Source organism: Rhinatrema bivittatum, chromosome 7, assembly GCF_901001135.1.
Source record: "Rhinatrema bivittatum chromosome 7, aRhiBiv1.1, whole genome shotgun sequence".
NCBI lineage: Eukaryota > Metazoa > Chordata > Amphibia > Gymnophiona > Rhinatrematidae > Rhinatrema > Rhinatrema bivittatum.
The window spans coordinates 297,259,352-297,284,061 of record NC_042621.1 but is presented as its reverse complement, the minus strand read 5'-3'; the positions used below and the strand labels follow the sequence as shown (position 1 = coordinate 297,284,061).

At 47.1% G+C, this 24,710-nt stretch overlaps 1 protein-coding gene across 2 annotated transcripts in view; it reads right to left on the bottom strand.

Annotated features, from left to right (window-relative positions):
• FAM160B1 (family with sequence similarity 160 member B1) overlaps window positions 1-24,710 on the bottom strand; it is a 108,598-nt gene that overhangs the window by 33,122 nt on the left and 50,766 nt on the right. For both annotated transcript variants that reach the window (XM_029610469.1, XM_029610467.1), the window contains exons 11-14: window positions 23,122-23,291; window positions 22,571-22,714; window positions 12,858-12,948; window positions 4,197-4,340 (exon numbers count right to left, since the gene is read on the bottom strand). In XM_029610469.1, coding sequence (XP_029466329.1) covers window positions 4,197-4,340; window positions 12,858-12,948; window positions 22,571-22,714; window positions 23,122-23,291 — 549 coding nt within the window. The remainder of the gene's footprint in view (window positions 1-4,196; window positions 4,341-12,857; window positions 12,949-22,570; window positions 22,715-23,121; window positions 23,292-24,710) is intronic.

Genomic DNA, 24,710 nt, shown 5'->3' with positions numbered 1-24,710 from the left:
CCCAAGGAAAGACAGCTCAGCGGCCGAAAGGAAGGCCCTGCCAAAAACTTAATACTAGATTAAGATTTTACAAGGGAGCCGGCCACCGTAGGGGTGGCTGGAGGTTTCTTCACCACTTTTAAAAAAACGGGTCATGTCCTGATGAGCCAACAGGCGGGTTCCGTTTACCTCACCCTTGAAACTTCAAGAACTAAGGAGCTAAGGATCAAACCTTTATTCTAGCCATCCTGCAAAAATTCCAGTATTAGTGGGATTTTGACCTTCCGAGGGGAAACACCGTATTCCTTGCACAAGGCCTCAAATACTCTCCAGACCCTCACATTTGCTAGGGATGTAGAGAACTTCATGCGTAGAGTAAGGTGGCAATTACTGCTGCAAAATATTCTTGCTTCATCAGGCGAGCCCTCTCAAGAGCCAGACCATAAGACAGAATAGAGTCAAATCCTTGTGAAGGACCAGTCCCTGCTGTAGCAGGGCCCTGAGCGGTAGGAAGCACAGGGGGTCTCTACCAGGAGCCTCTGCTTGTCCGCATACCACAGATGTCTGGGCCAATCTAGAGTTACTAGAAGGAATAATCCCCAGTGGTGTTTGATTCTGCAAATGACCCTGCCCAGCAGGGGCCACGGAGGGAAGACATATAGCAACTATTCTTTTGGCCAAGTCTGAATGAAAGCATTGATCCCCAGAGTCAACTGATCTCTTCTGCAACTGAAGAACTGGTGAACCTTCGCATTGTGAGTTGCAGCCAGCAGATCACTACTATCAGCTGAAAGGCTTTAACCGACAACGCCCACTCTCTTGGATCCAGACTCTTCCTGCTTAAAATGTCTGCTCTGATGCTGTCTTTACTACGAATTGGGAGACTGAGATCATCTGTAGATTATTTTCGCCCATTCCATAAGGAGATCTATCTCCTGTGACACTTGCTGGCTCTTGGTTCCACTCTGGCGGTTGATGTAGGCTACCATCGTTGCGTTGTCCGACATTACACAGACCACTTGACCCTGGAGTCTGTGGCTGAATTGTTTACACGCCGATCTGACTGCCTGGGCTTCCAGGTGGTTGATGTTCCAGAGGGCCTTTTCCTCGGTCCAACATCCCTGGGCCGTCAGTTTCTGACAGTGAGCTCCCCAGCCCTGGAGGCTTGCGTCTGTTGTTAGGACCAGCCGGTTCGGAGAGGACAGAGGTACACCCCTGCTCAGATGAGCTTCCTACAGCCACCACTGGAGTCGAGAGCATACTCCCAGTGGTAAGTGGAGACAAATCGAATAGTCTTGAGACTGCGGGTTCCAACATGACAGTAGTGAGCGTTGAAGTGGTTGCATGTGTGCCCTTACCCACAGCACTACCTCCAGGGTTGCTGCAATCAAACCGAGAACTTGGAGATAGTTCCACACCACCAGGCATATTGTGCTCATCAACAGACACACTTCGGACATCAAATTCTTTATCTGAGTGGTCGGAAGGAAGACCTTGCCCTGCTTGGTGTCGAACCAGACTCCCAGCTATTCCAAGGACTGGGAGGGCTCAAGACTGCTTTTGTCCAGATTTACGACCTAACCGAGTTCCTGAAACAAAGAGGTTACACCTTGTTGGTCACCCGGAGATTATCTTCCATGGATTTGGCCCGGATGAACCAGTCATCCAAGAATGGGTGCACCAGAATTTCCTCTTTTCTCAATGCTGCCGCTATAACCCCCATAATTTTGGAAAATGTTCTGGAGGTGGTGGCTAGGCCAAAAGGCAGTGCCCGGAACTGATAATGGCGACCCAGTACCGCAAAGCATAGGAAATTATGTCATTGATGGATTGGAATATGTAGGTAGGCCTCAGAGAGGTCCAGGGAGGTTAAGAACTCTCCCAATTGTACAGCCATTATTTCGGAGCACAGGGTTTCCATGCGGAAATGAATCACTTGTAGATGCCTGTTCATGCTCTTGAGGTCCTGGGGCAAAACGAACCTTCCTTTTGGTATGCTAAAATAGATGGAATTATTTGCCCCATAAGATAAGCTTTAAAAGCTCCCACCTAAGAATGGGCCAGTGGTCATTTTCAGGGTTATACTCATAAATTCCTGTACGGCCTTTTTAATCAATACGAGAAACTTCAACTTGCCCAGTAAAGAGGGATTCAACTTCCACATTGGAGTACAAGGTCTATTATCAACAGGGCTAAGCAAGACTTCCACAGAATTTCCGAGGGGAAACACCGTATTCAGAAGACGTATGAGGAGGGGCTGAAGGATCTAAATATGTATATCCTGGAGAAGAGAAAGTGCAGGGGAGATATAATACAGACCTTCATATGCTTGATAAGTATTAATGATGCACAAACTTCAAACCTTTTCCGCTGGAAAGGAAACAGTAGAACTAGGGGTCCAGGGGGGAAGACTTAGAACAAATATCAGGAAATATTTCTTCACAGAGAGGGTGGTGGATGCTTGGAATGCTCCCCCAGAAGAGGTGGTGAAGACGAGAACAGTTAATAAATTTGAAAGGGCATGGGACATACATTGTGGATCCTTAAAGGCATAAAGAAAGGGATGGTGTAACATTTCTGTGTGGGAGTAACCTATAGAGCGGCAGTTACCACCCTTAACAAAACTCATGGGAGTAACCTGCATGGAGTTACAGTTACTACCAAATAAGCAAACTGCTGGGCAGACTGGATGGACAATCTGGTCTTTATGTGCCATCATTACTATGTTACTATGTCCTGTCCTGAGGGTCTTTCAGAGCTGCTCCTCCTTCCATAAGGATGGTGGTTTTATGAGTTACTGCCACCACCAGTGCATCAACTCTTGGAATTTGTAGTAGGTTATTCTTCTCCTCCGCAGAAAGGGGGTACAATGTCCCCATCACCGTGCTTTCTCTAATCCCTCCTTGTGGGGTGTCCCACTCTATCAGCACCATCTGATGTAAGGCTTTGTGTAAGGAAAAGGCCCTTGGAGGCTTCCGAATTCCCTGATGGATAGGGTCTCCTTCCAATCAGTCTTATTTTGGTGCCTGGTACCTTTAGGGCCACCCAAACATAAGTAATGAGGGCAGAAAGCTCCTCTTTCGGAAAGCCTTACTATTGTTGAGTCCTCCCCCCCCCCCCCCCCGGAGAAGCACTGTCCCTGGTCCTGGTCGCTCAGGGCTAACTCTAGGCTCTGAACTGTCTGCTGACCAGAGCTTGTTTTCACAAGATAATATAAGCTCCCGTGGCACTTTAAGTCTATCTTTTGTATTAGATTTCTTTTCTCTTCTTGTTTGACTTCCCCTCACCTTCTCTCCACACTTTCCTTTTCTCTTCTTAATTTCTTTTTTCCATTCTTCCTCCCCCTTTTTTAATGACGTCCGTATTTATTTTCTTTTTCTTTTATTATGCTTGTTCATGCTTGTTCTTATATTATGTTTTATTGTTTGTCCTTATTAATTTTATGCTTTTTTTTTTTTTTTACTGTAAATTGCCCCTGAACTTTGGAGTATTTTTAAATAGATAAATAAAATAAAAAATTTTGTGTTTTGACAGCATTTTTAATACAAAAATGGCTTGTTTTGTGGTCAGATGGTCCGGATATTTCCGGACATTTCCAGAGAAACGCAAGCAAGAAGGAAGCAAATTATTTTACCTAAGTAACGCGTTCCAAATATTGGTGCTTCCTTCTATCTGAAATTTCCTTGCAAACGTGAGGTAGTGTTTCAGAGGAGCAAGTTTATTTTGCTGATCCTCTGCATCTGATGGATAAGATGCAGGTTAGTTAGGTTTCTTTTGGGTTTGGTGGGTAGCTTGAACAGCACGTTGTAGGCTTTAGTTTCTTTTTTTTCTTGTTTCTCCCTTTATATATATGTGGACTAGTGAAGCTTTTCTTTTTGGGGTTTTTTTCCCTTTGCTTTGATTGTTTATGTATTATCTTATTATGTGTCAATTTCTTTTGTTTTATCTCATTATATGATTATAAAATAAAGATAAAGTTAAAAAAAAAAAGATTATTGAAAGGTTGACCAATGGTACTTCATGTATTTAATTTAGTATGGTAGGACCTTCCTTCTTTTTAGACTATACTGGAAATCACTTTCCACAACCCTCCCCCTGCCATGGCTCCCTGCACAATACAGCACAGGGGGGACACATCTCCCACACACACACACACACACACACACACACACGCCCTTTCGTACGTGGGGGCCAATATCTCACCCTGGAATCCTTACCTGATCCAAGATCCTGCCCATTCTGTCAAACAAAACTTTCAAGAAATGTCCCTCAAAGAAAGGCGTAGTCATATTGCACTTTTCCAACGCTTTTGGAGAGTTTGGCCATTCCCAGCGCACGCAGATAGCACAGTAGTCCCGGAACTAGGAAGAAACAACATGGAAGTGCACAAGTATTTATACCCAAACTAGCAATACGTTTTAGAGGAGACTTGGGATGAATGACATAAGCAGCACTCTTTAAAGAGGACTTGAGATGAATGACAAACAAGCAGCACTCTTTAAAGAGGACGTAAGATGAATGACATAAGCAGCACTCTTTAAAGAGGTCTTGAGATGAATGACATAAGCAGCACTCTTTAGAGAGGACTTGAGATGAATGACAAACAAGCAGCACTCTTTAAAGAGGACGTGAGATGAATGACATAAGCAGCACTCTTTAAAGAGGACTTAGGATGAATGACATACGGTAAGCAGCACTCTTTAAAGAGGTCTTGAGATGAATGACATAAGCAGCACTCTTTAGTGAGGATGCTAGTCTTGGGATGAATGACAAAAAAAGCACTCTTTAGAGAGGACATGCCCTGATGAAATTTAAATTCTTGGCAGGCAGTGCACAGAATAGGAAACGTCCTCCAAAAAATCAGGTCCCTTAGAAAATGTGATCATTTCAACTTTAACATAGCTCTATGAAGCATATCAAGTTTAAAAATGTTTTATTACTATTTTGTCAGTAATTTTCATGCATACATAGGTAAATGCATACACATATATGTATAAAAATTACTGTAATTGTTAGTAATTTTCATGTGTTTTATATATATATATATAGATAGATAGATAGATATAGATATAACACATATGAAAATTACTGACAAAATTACAGTCCTAAAGTTAGCTAGTTGTCGTTAAGATAGCAGGCTATATTCAGTAGTGCAGCTGCACTATTGAATTTACCTTCAAAGTTAGCCGGATGGCGCTCATAAATCCTAGTGCTCTCTGATATGGTCCACAATACACAGGGACACCATGCTGTCCCCATTAACTTGATTAGCATGAGACCTGTTTCACTGCTAGAAGCATCAGTGCAGCTAAACAGACCAAAGCTTCCTTATCCTTGGACAATCCTTTCCATGAGTAGAAGGAATGCGTGAGAATTTACCAGCACACACAGGGAAAGAGGCAGCCGAATTTGAAAACCAAGGAAAAAAAATAAAAACCTCTTTAAAAAAACACAGACTCACATACAAGGAAAAACAATTGGATAAAGCAAAGATACACTGGGAAATGCAGACAGTTACCTCCGCAACCACAAGCAGATCAAGGCCTGACACAGGAACTATTAAGAAGAGGTGAAGTTAAAACTAAAGATGAGAGATTGCTAACTGCACCAGAGGATAGTGACAACAGCTAAGATGGCTCACAGCCAGTGCAGAAAAAACAAACAAACAGCAAAACAGATAAGTGTAGATTGTGTAAAAGAGAACTAGAAAGGGTTACACAACTATTAGTTGGCTGTGACATGCTACTGCCTGTAGACAGAAAGGCATAATGAGGTGTTATGGCTCATATTCAAAGGGATTTGTCTGGCTAAGTCAGGACTTAGACAGACAATCCTTGGGATTCAAATTTCCTGCCAAGTTATCCAACTAAGTACTTAGCCAGATAAAATGTATCCAGATATCTTAGGGGTGCTCCATGGGAGTTCAAAACTTATCCAGATAATGCCAATATTCAGTGTTATCTGGATAACATTAACCCTATCCAGCTATATTCAGAATATAGCCAGATAACTTAAGAGAAAGCAGAGTTGCTTACCTGCAACAGGTGTTCTCCGAGGACAGCAGGATGTAGGTCCTCACACATAGGTGACATCATCAGATGGAATCCTGATGCAGAAAATTTGTGTCAAAGTTTCCAGAACTTTGACTAGACACAGTGAGCATTGCCCTATACCACGCATCCATGTGGAGTCCCTCTCCAGTCTTGTAACACAGAATTATACGTCAATAAAAATAGAAGAAACCCAACTCCGCGGGGTGGCGGGCAAGTTTCATGAGGACTAAACATCCTGCTGCCTCGGAGAACACCTGTTACAGGTAAGCAAAGGAAAATTGGTTCTTACCTGCTAATTTTTGTTCCTGTAGTACCACGGATCAGTCCAGATCGCTGGGTTAGGCCTCTCTTCCAGCAGATGGAGACAGAGAAAAACTTGTGAGGCACCACCTCTTAGGCTGGTGTGCCACCTGCGATCTTTCAGCATAATCCATACCATAGCAGAATGAACATATCATAAAATCTGCAGAATGAAAAGGATAAATATGACAGTGAACGGACTCTCCAGGCTAGAATGTTCTGGGCGGGCGTCTGGACTGATCCGTGGTACTACAGGAACGAAAATTAGCAAGAAAGAACCAATTTTCCTTTCCCTGTACGTACCCGGATCAGTCCAGACCGCTGGGATGTTCCCAAGCTGCCCAAAATGGGGTGGGACCTGGAGAGTCCCGCTCGGAGAACACTGCTGCCAAAACAGTTGACATCCGGGGCTTGGACGTCCAAATGGTAATGTTTAGCAAAAGTGTGAAGAGATTTCCAAGTAGTCGCTCTACAAATCTCCTGCGGCGAAACAAACTGACTCTCAGCCCAAGATGCCGCCTGAGATCTGATTGAATGAGTCTTCAAACCCTCCGGTATTGTGCGCCCGTGACATATATATGCCGAAGCAATGGCGTCCTTCAACCATCGGGAGATAGTAGTTTTGGATGCCTTTTGACCTTTCTTACACCCCATAAGACAAAAAGGTGGTCAGACAACCTAAAGGCATTGGTCACCTCCAAATATCGGAGTAGAATCCGGCGGACATCCAATCTTCATAAATCACGAGCCTGAGGGGAATCCCGATCTAAGTCAGTGAAAGCCGGCAACTCTATGGATTGATTCATGTGAAATGCCGATACGACCTTCGGTAGAAAAGAGGATACCGTCCTAAGGGATACTCCTGCATCTGAAATCCGTAGAAAAGGTTCCCTACAGGACAACGCTTGAAGCTCAGATATACGTCTTGCCGAAGTGATAGCCACCAGGAAAACTGCCTTGAGCATTAGGTCTTTTAAAGTGGCCCATTTGAGAGGCTCAAAAGAAAGGCCGCACAATCCACGTAGAACCAGATTCAGACTCCAAGAAGGACAAACTGGTCGAACTGGGGGGGGGGGGGTGTTTCAAATGTTTCGCACCTTTCAAGAAATACGCCACATCCAGATGAGCTGCAAGAGATATCCCATCAATCTTACCCCTCAAACAGCCCAGAGCCGCCACCTGAACCTTGAGAGAACTAGAGAGAGTTAGAGTGTATAGCAGCAAATGATGAGATTAACTTAATTGGCATCACAGAGACTTGGTGAAAGGAGGATAACCAATGGGACAGTGCTATATCAGGGTACAAATTATATCACAATGATAGGGAGGATCAGCTTGGTGGGGGTGTGGCACTTTATGTCCGGGAGGGTATAGAGTCCAAAGGATAAAGATCATACAAGAGACTAAATGCTCAGTAGAATCTATATGGGTAGAAATCCCATGTGTGTTGGGTAAGAGTATAGTGATAGATTACCTCTGTCCACCTGGACAAAATGGTCAGACAGATGATGAAATGCTAAGAGAAATCAGGGAAGCTAACCAATTTGGCAGTGCAGTAATAATGGGAGATTTCAATTACCCCAATATTGACTGGGTAAATGTAACATCAGGACTTGCTAGAGACAAAGTTCCTGGATGTAATAAATGATTGCTTCATGGAGCAATTGGTTCAGGAACCAACAAGAGAGGGAGCTATTTTAGATTTAATTCTTAGTGGAACCCAGGATTTGGTGAGAGAGGTAACGGTGGTATGCTTTAGAATTTGCTCGTCCTCTCAGAAACCTGTTTATGGTGTCTCCCTGTGCCTTGGCAGAGAAGAATATGATCATCCAGCAGACAATACAGCGGCTGCATATGCTGGAAGCCATTGTTCCCATCTCCCAGGATGAGCAGGGGATGGGGCGTTATTCCATTTATTTTGTGGTGCCAAAAAAGGAAGGAACTTTTCATCCGATTCTGGATTTAAAGAAGGTAAATGTAGCTCTCAAAGTTTCCCGTTTCTGGATGGAGACTCTGAGGTCCGCCATAGCAGCAGTGAGAAGCGGGGAGTATTTGGCTTCCTTGAATCTGATGGAGGCGTATCTGTTCATAGGGATTCACCCAGATCATCAGAGTACCTCTGGTTTATGATCCCGGGGAGCCATTTTTATTTATTTATATTTATATTCCGCTTTTCAGCACTTCAAAGCCGATTACATTCAGATACTGTAACTATTTCTCTGTCCCCAGAGGGCTCACAATCAATTTTGCGCACTCCCTTTCGGCCTAGCAACAGCCCCGAGGACCTTCACCAAAGTGATGGTGGCGGCAACCCTCAGAAAGGAGGGTGTGCTGGTCCACCCGTATCTGGACAACTGGCTCGTTTGGGCGAAGTCTGAAGACCTTTGCATATGAGCGGTGGAATTGGTGGTGCAACACCTGGGTTCATTGGGATGGATAGTGAATCTGTCCAAGAGCCACCTTTCTCCTTCGCAGGTTCTGGAGTTCTTGGGCGCACGCTTCGATACCCAAATGGGGAAGGTTTTTCTCACAGAGGAGCAGATTGTCAAGCTGTGGACTCAAGTTTGGGACCTGTTGGAGGCCCGAGTGCCCAGGGTCTGGGATTACTTGGAAGTCCTCGGTTCTATGGCCTTGGTCCCATGGGCGTTTGCTCACATGAGACCTCTACAGAAAGCATTGCTATCCCAGTGGGATCTGATTTCGGAGCAGTTTCATCTTCCACTACCACTTACAGAGTCTTCCAGGTCCAGTCTTTCATGGTGGCTTGACCGGGACCATTTGTGCTGGAGGATGGACACCAGTCTCTCCGGTTGGGGATCTTGTGTCAGTCCCAGTTGGTGCAAGGCCAATGGTCGGCGGAGGATGCAGCCTGGTCCAACAATTGCCTAGAGCCAAGGGCGGTGCAGTTGGTCCTGCAGGAGTTTCTTTCTCTTTTGCGCAACCGTGCAGTCAGAGTCCTATCTGACAATGTGACGACAGTAGCCTACATCAACCACCAGGGAGGTACCAAGAGTCGAGTGGTTGCTCTGGAAGTGAAGATGCTGATGTCCTGAGCAGAGCAGCATCTGACCTCAATAGCGACCTTGCACATATCGGGATCAGACAATGTGCAAGCGGATTTTCTCACCCGGCAAGGTTTGGACCCAGGAGAATGGGAGCTCTCGGAGGAGGCAATGACCATAATTTCTTGCAAATGGGGCATACCTCATATGGATCACATGGCAACTCAGAGGAATGCCAAGCGCTGTGCTTCTTCAGTAGGAGAAGAGAGCAAGGAACAGAAGGGGACGATGCCCTGGTTCTTCTTTGGCCGCATGACATTCTGATCTATTGTTTCCACCATGGCCCCTAGTGGGCAAGGTTTTAAGGAGAAAGAGGTCCATCCAGGAAAGATGATTCTCATGGCTCTGGAGTGACCATGAAGGCCTTGGTTTGCAGATTTGGTCAACCTAGCAGTGAACAGCCCCTTGAGACTGGGCCATCTGCCAAATCTTCTACACCAGGGCCCTATATTTTCAGATCAAGCGGATTGCTTTTGTTTAGCGGCTTGGTTTTTGAAAGGAAGCCATTAAGTAGGAAAGAATATCCTGAAGATGATATTTCTACTCTGTTGCACGCTCGTGAAACTTCTACTTCCTTGGTGTATGTCAGGGTTTGGAGAGTTTTTGAGGCCTGGTGTACGGAGCAGGGGGCTGATCCTCAGCAAGCATCAGTGGCATAGATACTGGCCTTTTTGCTGAGCAGCTTGTCAAAAGGTTTGTCCGTTAGTTCTCCGAGAGTGCAGGTGTTAGCCCTGGGCTGCTTGCAAGGCAAGGTTCATGGAACAGCCCTAGCTGTGCATCCAGATGTGGAACGTTTCTTCTGAAGGGCGAAGTATCTGCGCCCCCCTGTTCGTCAGGTGTGCCCTTCTTGGAGCCTTAATTTGGTCCTCAAGGGCATGTGTGAAGCACCATTTGAGCCTTTTTAAGAGGGCCATCATAAAAGAACTGACTTTGAAGGTTGTTTATTTAGTGGCGATTTGTTCAGTCAGAAGGGTGTCTGAACTTCAAGCCCTGTCATGAAGAGAACCCTTTTTGCGGATTTCAGATTCCGGGGTCTCTCTGAGAATGGTTCCGTCTTTTCTGCTGAAGGTAGTTTCAGCATTCCTCTTAAGTCAGTCAGTCAGTGGAGCTTCCGGCCTTTACAAATTTGGAGGTTGGTGCACCTCACGCAAAAGAATTACGACAGTTGGATGTCAGAAGGGCTTTGTTGCAGTATCCGGAGGTCGCTAACAGTTTCAGATTATCAGATCAACTTTTTGTGCTATGGAGAGGTGCGAAAAAGGATGAGAAAGCGTTGAAGGCCACGATTATGTGATGGTTGAAGGAGGCTATTGGGTTCGCATATATCTGTCATGGTCGTTCTATCCCAGAGAGGTTAAGGGCTCATTCTACCCATTCCCAGGCGGCCTCCTGGGCAGAATACCAACTGGTGTTGCCGCAAGAGATTTTCAGGTTGGCTACTTTGAAATCTTTACATACTTTTGCCAGGCACTACCAATTGGACGTCCAGGCCCCGGATGTTGACAGCTTTGGTGAAAGTGTTCTTTGAACAGGACTCTCACAGGCCCACTCTGGTTAGGGAAGTTTTGGTATGCCCCAGGAGTCTGGAGTGATCTGGGTACATACAGGGAAAGGAAAATTGTATTAGAAACATTTTTGACTGTTTATGCTTGGGTACTTGGTAATTCTGAGGAGCTATAAGTGGCACACTGGGTTAAGAGGCGGTGCCTGTGAATCTTTCTCTGTCTCCATCTACTGGAAAGGAGGCAAAATCCAGAAGGCTGGACTGATCTGTAGTACTACAGAAACGAAAATTAGCAGTTAAGAACCAATTTTCCTTTGTGATCACCTGGAACATTCCCTTTCCAACTGATAAAAAAGCTTGATGCAAGAAAACCTGACACTGAGGTAAAGGAGAAAAGCACAAGAACAACATTACTGATGCAAGTGACTATTCTGCAAAATGTATGGAAAGAGAGAAGATCCTCAGTATTAAAAGATTTATTTATTTTATTTTATTTAAGGTTTTTCTATACCGGCATTCATGATAAGATCATATCATGCCGGTTTACATATAACAGGGGGTGCAAAAACTGTTCTTTTAACAAGTGCGATGGAAGCAAAAGTTACAATAAAACAAGGTTGTAGAACTGGGAGAGGAAGGCGATAAGGATAGTAGCATAAAAAATTTACAGAGGTAACTTATTTACAATCATTATTATTATTATTATTATTATTGCAATCAGAGACCAGGAAAACGTGGCAGAAAGATACAGAGCAATGTTCCTTTTAATGAGCAACTGCAGCCTCTTTAAAAGGAATATCTTCATATACTGCTTATTCAGAAGAAAGCTCTTTTTGGCAAAATGCAAGTACTGAGGCAAGTATTAGTAGTCAGTTTTATGATTGAGCTCATACTCAACATACCCTGGCTTACAAGGACATACAAAACAAAACCATTTGGAGACACTACCCTCGAGAGAAAACAAACCCTTCAAGTTTTTCTCTGTCTTCACCTGCTGGAAAGGAGGCATAGCCCACAGTCTGCACTGATCCGGGTACGTACAGGGAATTATATTTCCATAATGATTTTATTTCAGAACTGGTTATCTTATGTTCACAAGAAGCTTCTTCTTTCCTTAGTGACTCTATGACCGTGAGGGCCATCCGAGTCCTATCAGAAAGCCAGCATACTTCAGGTAATTCTTGTTTACTGTTAACATTTCACTGTTAACATTTCACTGTTAACAATTCTTGTTTACTGTTAACATTTCACATTGCTTAAGTCATTATTGTTAATTTGTTAATATATCTTGTAAACCCGTTACCCCTTTTAATACACTGAGTCCCCTGCCCTGCTTCATGTAATTTTCGTTTACCGATAACATCGCATTTTTGGTTAACTCGTTATTGTTAATGCTGCTTCTATCATATACCTGTTAAAGCCTACACTTCCGTAGATCCTCCGAGGCCCCTGCCCTGTTCCATGTAACTTTTTTCTTTTACTGTTAACAATGTTCGATGTAAGCCGGCATGGCACGATGTACCTACGAATGTCGGCATATAAAAATCCTAAATAAATAAAATGCTGCCAAATCCAAATGCAAAGACCAGCTGCTTTCCCAGAGACTCTGACAAGGGCCAGAAAGCAGCACGACATCAGCTCTCTCTCTTACTTCAAAGCACTATCTGCTAGAATAGGAATACCCAGCTGCACCTCAGGAGCTCCCAGGGAATGCCACCCCCCCCCCCCCCCCCCACACACACACACACACACTCCGCTCTCTTGCCTGCCACTTACCTTCAGACTAACTTCCATCGGGAAAGTGCAAAGGAGAGCAAACCGGGTCTACATCACAGATTTCTCTTGGGCTACGAAACTAATCAAGCATTGGCACTGACATTTCTGCAAGCTCGCACAGAAATCAGCAGCAGGAATCCTTAAGTACTGCTCATGCAGGCCTTCTAAGCTTCCTGACCCTACCTGTCTGTGGGCATCCCGGAGGTACGTATCATAACCCGTGCCTTCCACCTGGTATGAGGATTTTGCTTCGTCAGGCACTAGGCACAGGAAACTTTTGAGAAAATACAAAAGGGAACACGAGTTAATGGCATATAGAACAGCAGCTTGGTCAGTACAATCCCTGCTATAACTAGGGCCACCACAACATTTTTGTTCAGGGAATCCTGGTGACTACTTTAAAGGAAAACTGGTTCTAACCTGCTAACTTTGTTCCTGTAATACCAAAGATCAGTCCAGACAAGTGGGTTTTGCCTTCCTACCAGCATGTGGAGTCAGAGATCAAAACTCTGAGGCACTGCTACATATCAGAGAGTGCCACCTGCAGTCCCCTCAGTATTGACTTGTACCCAAGCCAAGATTAATCTTTAAACCCCTCTATTGGGCAACAGTAACAGTGGGGCTGGAAAACCCCCTCAACTGGACCTCAAACACATCCAAACCAACATATCTGAAAACTATGCACACAATGCCAAACAGCACTGAAAAAGAAAAGCGTGGGCAGGAAAAACATGGAGGGAAAATCAGTCTTTCGGCATCTACGGGGTTGGTCTGTGATATTACAGGAATGAAAATTAGCATGTACCCAAGCACCCCTAAACTGGGCGGGAACCTGAAAGACCTGCACACAGAACATGGTCACCAAAGGATGCCTTGCCTTGCGCTCTCGTCTGGTGAAAGTATTAATCGAGGACCACACCGCAGCCCTACAAATCTCCCCGGGAGGGGGGGGGGGGGGGTGGTGACAGCAGCTGACATTCAGCCTAGGACGCCGCCTGAGCTCTTGTGGATGCGCCCTAAAGCCCCACCGGCACCTGGTAACCTTTACAAATATAAGCTGAACAAATTGCCTCTTTAAGACACTAAGAAATGGTAGCCTTCAAGGCCTTGTCTCATTTCTTTACGTCAACAAAATACAAAAAAGTGATCAAACTGGAGAAATTCATTCGTAACCTCCAAATACCACAAAAGGATCCACCGCATGTCCAAAAGGTGTAGCTTCCTGTCCTGAGGGGAATCTCGCGACCATTCCGGAAACCCTGGAAGCTCCACCCACTGTTGCGGTCCCGGGCCGGCCCCGGGAGCGCCGCCTACCTCGTCGGGTTTCCGGGCCCTGTCTGCCCTCCCCGGGCCTCCGGGGACTCTTACCGCCGCGCTCCCGACGCGTGCACACCTCGCCCGGTCCTGCACCCTCTCCTGCTGCTACGCTCCCGCTCCGTCGGAGCAGCCGGCGTCTCCCCGCGGCTGGCTCCGCCCCCTAGGCGCACGCGCGCGTCCCGGCTCCAAATTTAAAGGGCCAGCGCGGGAAAACCTGGTTCCTCCCTCGGGTGACGTCAGACGCTGCAGGGCTACTTAAGCCCTGCAGTTACTGTTCCCAGGGCCTTGCAACGAGGTTCCCAGGTTGTTCCTGTTCCAGTTGCGGAGTTCCTGTTTGTTCGTGTGATTCTCTGGTTCCTGACTCGGTTTGGCTGTCGTTGATTCTCTGGTTCCTGACTCGGTTTGGCTGATGTTGATTCTCTGGTTCCTGACTCGGATTGGCTGACGGCGATTCTCTGGCACTCGACCCCGGACTGGTGAGCGACGACCCGCTAGGATCCCTTCAAGACTCCATCTCCGAGGACTCTCCTAAGTCCCAGCGGCCGGGTCCCTACGGGCTCCTCCTGGGGGGACACCGGCTTCCAGGGTGAATCAGGGTCCTAAGTCCCAGCGGCCGGACTCTTACGAGCTCCTCTCGGGGGAGTACCGGCTTCCAGGGCGAAGACCTTCTACTTCCAGGCCAGTCTCACCTTCTCTTCGTTCCCCTCCTGAGCCCTTGGTCGCATAGGGCCCTCCGTGGTTCTTTCTCCGGCCATCCTCGAGTCTGCCTCTGCCGCCTCCCGGTCGGGACCACTGCTGCGAACCCTCACAGCAGCTCATCCATCGGTTCCAATCGGCCCAAGGGTCCACGAAGCCAACACCCACTGATTAAGATGAAACGAGGACACCACCGTCGGCAAAAAGGAGGGAACCATTCTCAACGTGACTTTGTCATTGTAAATCCTCAAAAATGGATCCCTGCAGGACAAAGCCTGAAACTCCAAAATCCGCCTAGCAGAACAGATGACCACCAGAAACACCACTTTCAGAGTTAAATCCTTCAATGTTGCTCTTTGCACCAGCTTGAACGGGGCCCCACAAAGCCCCTGCAGAACTATGTTGAGACTCCAATCAGGACGTTATTTCCGAATCGACGGTCGCAAATGTTTCACCCCCTTCAGGAATCTAATCACATCCGGCTGAGCAGCCAGAGACCTTCCTTGGCACTTTCCCCTGAGGGAGCCCAAGGCAGATACCCCTTAGCCAATCCTTCTTGCAAAAACTCCAAAATATGGGGAAAATCCATTGACATGGAGGTCTAATTGCCGCTGCAAACACCATGACTCAAAAAACCCTTCAGACCCTGACATATGCCAATGACATGGCAACCCTCCTAACCTGAAGGAGCATGGCAATGACCTGTTCCGAATAATCTTTCAGTCGCAGCTGCCGCCTCTCAAAGGCCAAGGCGCGAGACAGAAGCGATCCTCCCGATCCGAGAAGATGGGCCAGTCTGAGGGGACCCTCCACTCCGAGCTGTACTAGATCTGAGAACCACAGATGACACGGCCACTCTGGCGCCACCAGCACCACCATTCCGGGATTCACCTCTATGCACCTCGGAACCCAGCCGACGAGGGGCCAAGAAGGAACATATGCAGAAAAACCCCCATCGGCCAAGGACACACCAGAGCATCCAGTCCCAACGAACCGACCTCCCTTTGGCGACTGAAAAACCTTGTCTTCGCGTTGCTTCAAGTGGCCATGAGATCCAGCTGGGGAACACACCACTTGGCACAGATGTGATTCCAAGCTTCCTGAGACAACTCCCATTCACCTGGGCCTAGTTGTTGCCTGCTGAGGAAATCTGCCTACACATTGTCGAAACTCATCACATGTGAAACCGCTATGCCCTCGAGATGGTGCTCCACCCACATAAGCAACCGTCAAGCTTCCAGCACCACTGCCTTGACTTTTGGTTCCGCCTTGGCGATTGATGTATGCCACTGTTCTCGCTTGTCTGAGAATACATGAAAATCAACACAAGTGCAAGAAAAAGTTCTTTTTCTGGTCAAGATTTCAAGAAGAACAATAATACTTATATTTTGGCAACTCCTTTTACTTCAAACATTGAAAAGTGCAGCAAGACCCCCAACACGGACCCGTGTTTCGCCAGTCCGGCTGCTTCGGGGGGGATAATTTTAACAACAACGATCTGTGTCACTGTCAGCAAAAAAATCTTTTTAAATAGGAGCACAGTAAAAAAAAATAAATTTTTTTTGCTGACAGTGACACAGATCGTTGTTATTAAAATTATCCCCCCCGAAGCAGCCGGACTGGCGAAACACGGGTCCGTGTTGGGGGACTTGCTGCACTTTTCAGTGTTTGAAGTAAAAGGAGTTGCCAAAATATAAGTATTATTGTTCTTCTTGAAATCTTGACCAGAAAAAGAACTTTTTCTTGCACTTGTGTTGATTTTCTATATATGCTGAGTGCAAGCATTGCTCCAGTGAATTTCTGAGAATACATGAACCATCCTCCCCCTGATCAGTGGAAGGAAGGCTTCCAGGGCTTGCCGGACTGCCCTCGTCTCAAGACGATTGATGGACCAGGACTTCTCCCCTGGAGACCAAAGCTCTTGAGCCGAGTGACCCAAGCACACTGCCCCTCAACATGTGAGACTGGCATCTGTGGTGACCACAACCCAGTCTAGGGGCTCCAGATCTACTCCCTTTTCCAAATTGCGATGTGACAGCCACGATACACTAGACCTGGATTCTTGTAGCAGGGGAAAATGCACTCTAACACCGGATTCAACCAGGTCAGGAGCATATGTTGAAGACGTTGCATATGCACGAACGCCTATGGCACCAAATCCAATGTAGATGCCATGGACCTCAGAACTTGCAAATCGTCCCACACTGTCGGAAACGAGAGCCGAAGAAGACATGCCACCTACACCTGTAGCTTTATCACGCAGTCCACCGATAGGAATATCCTGCCCCTCTGAGTATCAAAGAGGGCCCCCAGATATTCCAAGGATTGAGTTGGCGCCAGGTGGCTCTTCTCCATGTTTATGACCCAACTCAGCGACCAAAAGGTGTTCATCACACTCTGAAGGGAATGTTTACATTTCTCCTTCGACATCGCCCGAATAAGCCAATCATCTAGATGCAGATGTACCAAAATTCTGTCCTTGCGCAGAGCCACTGCTACCGCCACCATCACCTTGGTGAAAGTTCGTGGCAAGGTCACCAGGCTGAAGGGGAGAGCCTGGAATTGAAAAATGCTGCCCCATCACCATGAACCAAAGAAACCTCTGATGTTCCCCCCAAATAGGAATATGCAGGTACGCTTCTGTCAGGTCTAGGGATGCCAGGAACTCTCCCTTGCGAACTACTGCGATGACGGTGCACAACATCTCCATCCGAAATCATGGACTCCAAAAGGCCTAGTTCACCTTCTGCAGATCAAGAATGGGATGAGACGTGCGCTCCTTTTTTTTTTTTTTTTTTTTTGGAAACCACAAAGTAAATTCAGTACCTTCCTTGCCCCTATTCCCCTGCAGAACGGGGACTATGACACGCAAATCAATAAGCCTCCCCTACGGCTTTGACACAGGAATGGGCTTGCCTGGCTTCATTGAGTAGACTTTCCGTCACCAGCGCTCTGCTGACGACCCCCACCCTGTTTTGAAGCTGCAGCGGCAGAGGTGTTGCCTGACCAAAACCTGCGCGAATCCCGCAATTGGGCTCGGGCTGGAAAGGCCTTCTTACTGGTTCTCTTATCCTCCAGCAATCTGTCCCTTTTCGACTAGTCCAGCGTCTTCATTAGCTGATCCAAATCCTCCCTAACGAGAAGCTTCCCATTAAAGTGGAGCTTACAGAGCTGGGCCTTGGACCACATATCTGCCAACCAATTGCGCAACCACAGAAGCCTTCGGGCCACCACCACTGAACCCATGCTTCTAGCCAACGTGCAGAGCACCAAATCATACAGAGCATCTGCTACATAAGCCACCCCCGCCTCCAGGCAGGTTGACTGCAATGCATTGCCTTCTCCAGTTGGTGCTTGCTCCTAGGCCTTCTGCACCCAACACAGACAAGCGCTCTGCATCAAGCTGACATAAACAGCAGCCTGTATACTCAACACAGACACCTCAAAAGTCCGCTTCAGCTGAATTTCCAACTTGTGATCCTGTACATCCTTCAGAGCGGCGGCACCAGCCACCGGAATTGTTTTCTTTGTCACCGCTGATACCGTTGCGTCTACTTGGGAACCCTCAGGAGATACAAAGTCTCTTCCCTCAGGGGGTAAAGCTTAGCCATTGCCCTAACCACCTTCAGACCCACCTCCGGGAAGTCCCTCACCTGGTTCACCAACTTCCGGATCCTTCTTAGGCAACTGAAAGGCACTCCCTCAGTCCTTCCAGAACCAGATTCACTCCCTCATTATCCGATTCCTCCTGAGTCACCTTAATCCTTAATTTCTCCAAGACCTGGGGAACAAGGGGCATTAGCTCCTCCCTCTTAAACAAACAGACACCCTAGGATTGTCCCCCTCCGAAATCAGAAACTCATCTGGATCACGGTCATTCTTAGCATCATCAGGGTCCGCACTGGGGGGGGTCGCAGACATATCCACATCCAGATCCACCACTTGCTGATCCAGAAGGTCCTCCCCTGCGGCTCATCAGAATCTTCCCCATTTCAGGGATCCTCTTCCGAATCCACATGACGCAGTTCCAGGTGGCACAGGATATCTCCAGACCCTCCGTAGGACCCCACTTTAGACTACTAACCTGTGGGGTGAGGTGGTCTTTCCTTTGGACGCTTCCACCCTGCTCCCTTCCTTGCCAGGAAGGCCTTATGCATGAGCAGTACAAATTCCGGGGAAAAAAAACCTCTGAGTCCTCCATCGCCTGCCCCCACAGGGTGAAATTAGAATTCCCTCCTCCATCAGGAATCTCCTGTGCCACAAGAGAGAGGGGTGGGGGGGGGGGAATCTCTGTCTCTGGTGGCCACGATCCCCTTGGGAACAGGCTGCCACCGAAGCGGCCCCTGCCGACCAGAAACCTTTTTTTTTTCCCCTCCTGCTGCCATGGCAGAAGAGCCCTCCTCCCCTGCTGTGCATGCAATGCAAAGGGAATGGGCATTCAGACGCGCCAACCAGAGCCCGCAGACGCGGCACATTGCCATCCGAAGCTCTGGCGCCATTTTCATGCGCCCCAAACGCAGCCGGCTGCTACGCGGTGCCCAACCTAACTAGGCCACAGCAAAGCACCGTGCCCTTCCCCCCTGCGCCAAAATCAATGGCACACGGGCTACACACACAGCCACAGCTGCAACTGATGTGCCGTGCCCGCCGGCGTGCGAACAGCCACACAGGCTGCAACCCCAGAAAAACCTGCCTCTGTGCCGGCCTCCACAAATCCCCGGACCTTCCATCACACTGCAAGGACCGACAACTCCCACAGTCCAAGGTCCTTCCACCTCCAGGCTCAGATCGGCCTTCCTTGCCCCTCACTCTGTTTCCTATCTTTTTGGGTTTTTTTTAAAAACCAAACAGAACAGAGATACCTTCCCTGAGCAGGCCTGGTGGATGAAGCGAGGGGGACCTTGAGGGGCCGAGGGAGCCAGTTTCATGGCTATCGGACCCCCCCCCCCCCCGGTGCACCGCAGACGAAGCTCAGTCAGGGGTGTCCAACCCCCTGGTCGCCCAGCTCCACCTGAGGGGTGGTCCACAAAGGAGCCCAACAACTCAGGGATCTTCCGGCTTCTTCTCCGTAGCCCTAAATTAACTTTCTTCTTCTTTTCTTTTTTTTTTTTCCTACACTGCAGATTTGCACCTCTACCATCTGCTGGAGTCAGAGAAATACCGGGGGCCTGCAGGTGGCGCTCTCGGATACGTAGCAGTGCCTCAAAGTTTTGTTCTCTGACTCCATCTGCTGGTAGGGAGGCAAAACCCACTTGGTCTGGACTGATCTGGTTATGTTCAGGGAACAGAGAACTGCAGTATCTAAGCCAAGAGTTTGTGTACAGTGAGCCCGCAGAGGCTCCTAAGCCCTTGTGAAGGGGCATCAAACGTTACCCCTGGAGCTGCATTTCCTGGCTGATCCAAGGAGAGTATTGTAGCCTCTGTATTAGTCCATTTTTCTTTTCGTTTAAATATGTTGGGGGTGGGGGAGGCACTGGGCCCGCAATGTTTTTTTTTAATTCTTTAGTTGAGGTGGAGGTCTAGTGTGGGATTGGGTGATAGCTCCATCCACGTTTTTAATTCTTTGGGGGGGGGGGGTACAAGGCATGGTAGGGGGATCAGGCCGGCTGGTAGGGGGTTGTTTATTTTTATTTTTTTTTGGCTCGATCAGTTATATAATTAATACAGTATGGTCAAGTTACTCAGGTAAACACCTATCCGAATAATTTAGGGCTATTCTCCACTACAACCAGATTCACCTGGCTATGTTTAAGACCCACTCCACCTCTTCTTTTATATCTGGCAAAGTCTAAAACTTCCCTCACTGTGAGGCACATATTAAATCCCCAGGTTAAGTCTCAAATTTAGTTGATAAAATCCTTTTGAATATTGGCCTCTTTGCTATTAAGAAGTGACTTTCTCTGTAACGTGGAGGACATTGTGAGCCAGGGACTTTCTCTAACCCCCTGCTGGGTGTCCGGGGGACTGCAAGGCAGGTGAATGAGCAGCAGAAAAAAAAACCAAACTAATCCTTACTCAAAATCTCCTTTTAGCCCTCTAGCAATACCCAGTATTTCCTAACCTTTTTAAAGGACCTTCATAAAAGATATTAGTCTGGACCACAGCTTCTTAGCGAGTCTGTTCCAGAGCACACCAAGGCCCCAACTGGCTAGCAAAGGCTAACAGGAGCTCACGCCTACTGACATTTTTGGTCAACAAATCTAACCACAAGTTGGTGCCACCTCCGTGACTTGCAAATGTAAATAAACTCTGATTTTATTGTTGCCATTCATTTCCGAGGATTCCCTTTAATTTCATAAGCATCAAATCAAAGTTTATTTCCACATACAAGTCACATAGGTGAAAAAGACCTGGCAGACAGACCATTCCACCCCACGGGGTACATTAAGGCGTTTTGTTTTTTTTAATATAGTTCCCAAGTGCTATAGGCTCCCAGAATGTGTGCTTAAAAACTCTTTAAAACACATTCAGTTGGGTTTTTCCCTATTTGCAACTCTGCTAACTTTCTGGTTAGCTAGGGTGAAATAACACCCTGAAAAGCAAAAATCATAGGCGGGATGATGCAATTGAGCAGCTCTAAAGTTGGCCGGATAAACTTATCTAACTCAAACTTATCTACTAGATAAAGGAGCCCTGACCGACGTTCCGCAAATGCGCAGTAGAGAGCAGCTCTACCGCGTATGCATGGGCGAGCACGTCGGTCAGAGCGGAGAATGCCTGAAAAAAAAAATGGCGCTGGGAAGAGCAGTAGCGGCGGCGAGGAGCAGTAGCGGCAGCGGCGTGTGCAAGGGAGGGACACCCCCCCCAGAGATCTTCCATCTGCGCCATCCGAGGGAAGGGGTTGTGGATGAGCTGAAAGGGGAGGAGATTGAGAGAGGGGGAGTGACTGAGGGGAGGGGGGAGAGAGTGAGGTGAGGGGAGTGACTGAGGGGAGGGGGGGAGGGAGGAGAGAGTGAGGGGAGGGGGAAGGTGAGAGGGAGGGAGACTAGAGGAGGGAGGTGAGAGGGCGTGGGAGGGAGACTAGAGGGGGGAGGGAGAATGAGGGGGAGGGAGTGGGAAGGAGAATGAGTGGGAAGGAAATGGACCGAAATTTTTTTTTTAATGTACCCATTGTTACGGGCTTAATGGCTAGTTTAGGTATATTCAACAGCCGTGCCGCTCAACATCCCAGCTAAGTTAGCCAGATATTTTCTGAAAATCACCCTCTTGTTACTGATTGCAAATTGAATCTTTTTTTCTGTTCATTGTTCCTGCTTTTTGTTAATAAACTTTGTTAGCTCTGTCTTGAGACTGATTCATGATTCAAGTATTTTCTGTATTTGGTGTGCAGATGCATAAGAACATGAGAAAATGCCATACTGGGTCAGACTAAGGGTCCATCAAGCCCAGCATCCTGTTTCCAACAGTGGCCAATCCAGGCCACAAGAACCTGGCAAGTACCCAAAAACTAAGTCTATTCCATGTAACCATTGCTAATGGCAGTGGCTATTCTCTAAGTGAACTTAATAGCAGGTAATGGACTTCTCCTCCAAGAACTTATCCAATCCTTTTTTAAACACAGCTATACTAACTGCACGAACCACATCCTCTGGCAACAAATTCCAGAGTTTAATTGTGCGTTGAGTGAAAAAGAACTTTCTCCGATTAGTTTTAAATTTGCCACACGCTAGAACTGAGTGCAAGCAGGCCTGAACAGTGCTGGGCAGGGACACTCTTGAGTGGCCATGGGATTAACCCGAAACGGACGTTAGGGGAAGGGGGGGGGGGGGGTAGTGCTGAGGCACTGACCCCACTCATGTGATCTCATTAGGTACCCAAGTTTTACAGGCTGTGTGAATCAGATTTCTCACTATAACCACGTTCATGCATCGCTTGCCAAGTACCTGTTCACGATTTTGTGCACCTCCGTCTTGCCATCTGTTTTATGGTGCTCTGGCGATGCAGGGGGCGAGGCACTCAGCCACTCTGGATTTGACAACACATTGTCTGGAGACAGGTCAGTGAACAGCGGATCTTCCTCCAGATCTCTGTGTTTGTATTCGAAGGGGGGGGGCAGAAAAAGGATGTGAATTAAACTAGGGGAGTTTACAGCTACATTACTACAGGATTCATAGTGTTCATAGCGTTCCATGAACATGGATAAGAGACCTCATAACCCCAAAGACGGGAGATTGGTTTTCTATACTCCATACTCCACATTTATACCTAAAGGTAATTAAACTATAAATAAAACAGTACAACAAACCACTTTGGAAACCAGTCTCACTCTCTCCCACATCCAAACAATTAACACTGCGTCTAGGAATCCCAGTGCAACCCAGGAACGGCACCCACCCGCCTTTTCCCCCACGCTGCCTCACAGTGCGTACAACTGATTTTCCAGATTCAGTACTCTGTCATTCGATTCAGCAGAGAGAGAGAGAAGCAGACTTACACCGCCCCAGCAATCTGTCCGTTTTCCACCACATCCTTGTCTTCCTGAGACACGGGCTTGTATTCAGTGTAGCTTCTTTCCTCTAAGTTTCTCAAAACCAGGTTAGTGAGAATGTGCTCACAGGGCTTTTGTAAAAGATGCTCAAACAGTCTGAGAGTCATTATACTAATCTGGAAACAAAGAAAAACAAAAGTAGACACTTCAGGGCTTGTTGTGTTTAACTGCTAATTCCTCTCTTATACCCTCGTATTCTACTATTAATAACAATCTTGTATTTTGTCTGAACAATGCAACGTACAATTGGTTTTGATCCGTCAGTTTACTTTTGCTTCTCTGTGTTTCCAGCTGTCGGAACCCGGGCTGGGATCTGGTGCCATGAGCCTTCTTTTCAACACTACCTGGGGCCTTTTCCCCTATTTTATACCCCCTCCCAACTTCTGTTTAGTCCAATCATTGTAATCACAGGCCCTAAATGACTATAACTCACTCCCCCCTCCTCCAAGGGCTGTGAGTGCTGACTCCACAACATCCCCAGCTGCAGCTGAACCACAGGGAATGGAAGACCGAGGCCGGGGAACGAAACGGGGGCTTTCCGCATGGCAGTGCACAGCGCTGTATACCCTAGAGGAAAGGCAAGACGAGGGAGATATGATAGAGACATTCAAATATAAGAAAATGAGTTCTTACCTGCTAATTTTCATTCCTGTAATACCACAGATCAGTCCAGGCTCCTGGGTTTTTGCCTCCCTACCAGCAGATGGAGACAGAGAAAAAAAAGTTTCACTAACACTGCAGATAACCTAGTGTGCCACCTGCAGCCTCTCAGTATTGACCTGTGACCAAGCCAAGATGATTAAAATAAACACTAAAACTCCAAATCCCCTTCATCGAGCAGGTGAAATGTGAAGCCTCAAAGGCAGAAATCCCTTTCAACAGTAATAAAGGAGAACATCACTGAATCCCTCAACAACTCTGCATTAATCATTAGATATCAGTCCGAGCGGACTCCTCCAAAGGGCGGGTCTCTGGACTGATCTGTGGTATTACAAGAACGAAAATTAACAGTTAAGAACCAATTTTCCATTCCTGTTCATACCCAGATCAGTCCAGTCTCCTGGGTTGTGCCCAAGCTTCCCTATACAGGGTGACAGTTCCACTCACAGAACACTTTCACCAATGCCCATGGAATCCCAGAGCTTGGACATCCAAAGGATAATGCCTGGCGAAAGTGTGCAACGATTTCCAAGTGGCAGTCCAACAAATCTCTTGCGGGGACACCTGTTGACCCTTGGCCCAAGAGGTCACCTGAGAGCGAGTTCTCAAACCTTCTGGTACGAGGCGACCCTTACAAATGTAAACCAAGTCCATAGCTTCTTTTAACCAACAAGCAATCATAGCTTTAGACATATTATATCCTTTCTTCAGACCGTTCGAAAACACAAAGAGATGATCTGACAAATGGGAACTATTAGTAACCTTGAGATACCTTAAAAATGTTCACCGAACATCCAGCACCCAAAGTTCTTTTGCATGAGGTGCAGATGAATCCATATCCAGAAAGGCTGGAAGATCCACCTTTTGATTAAGAT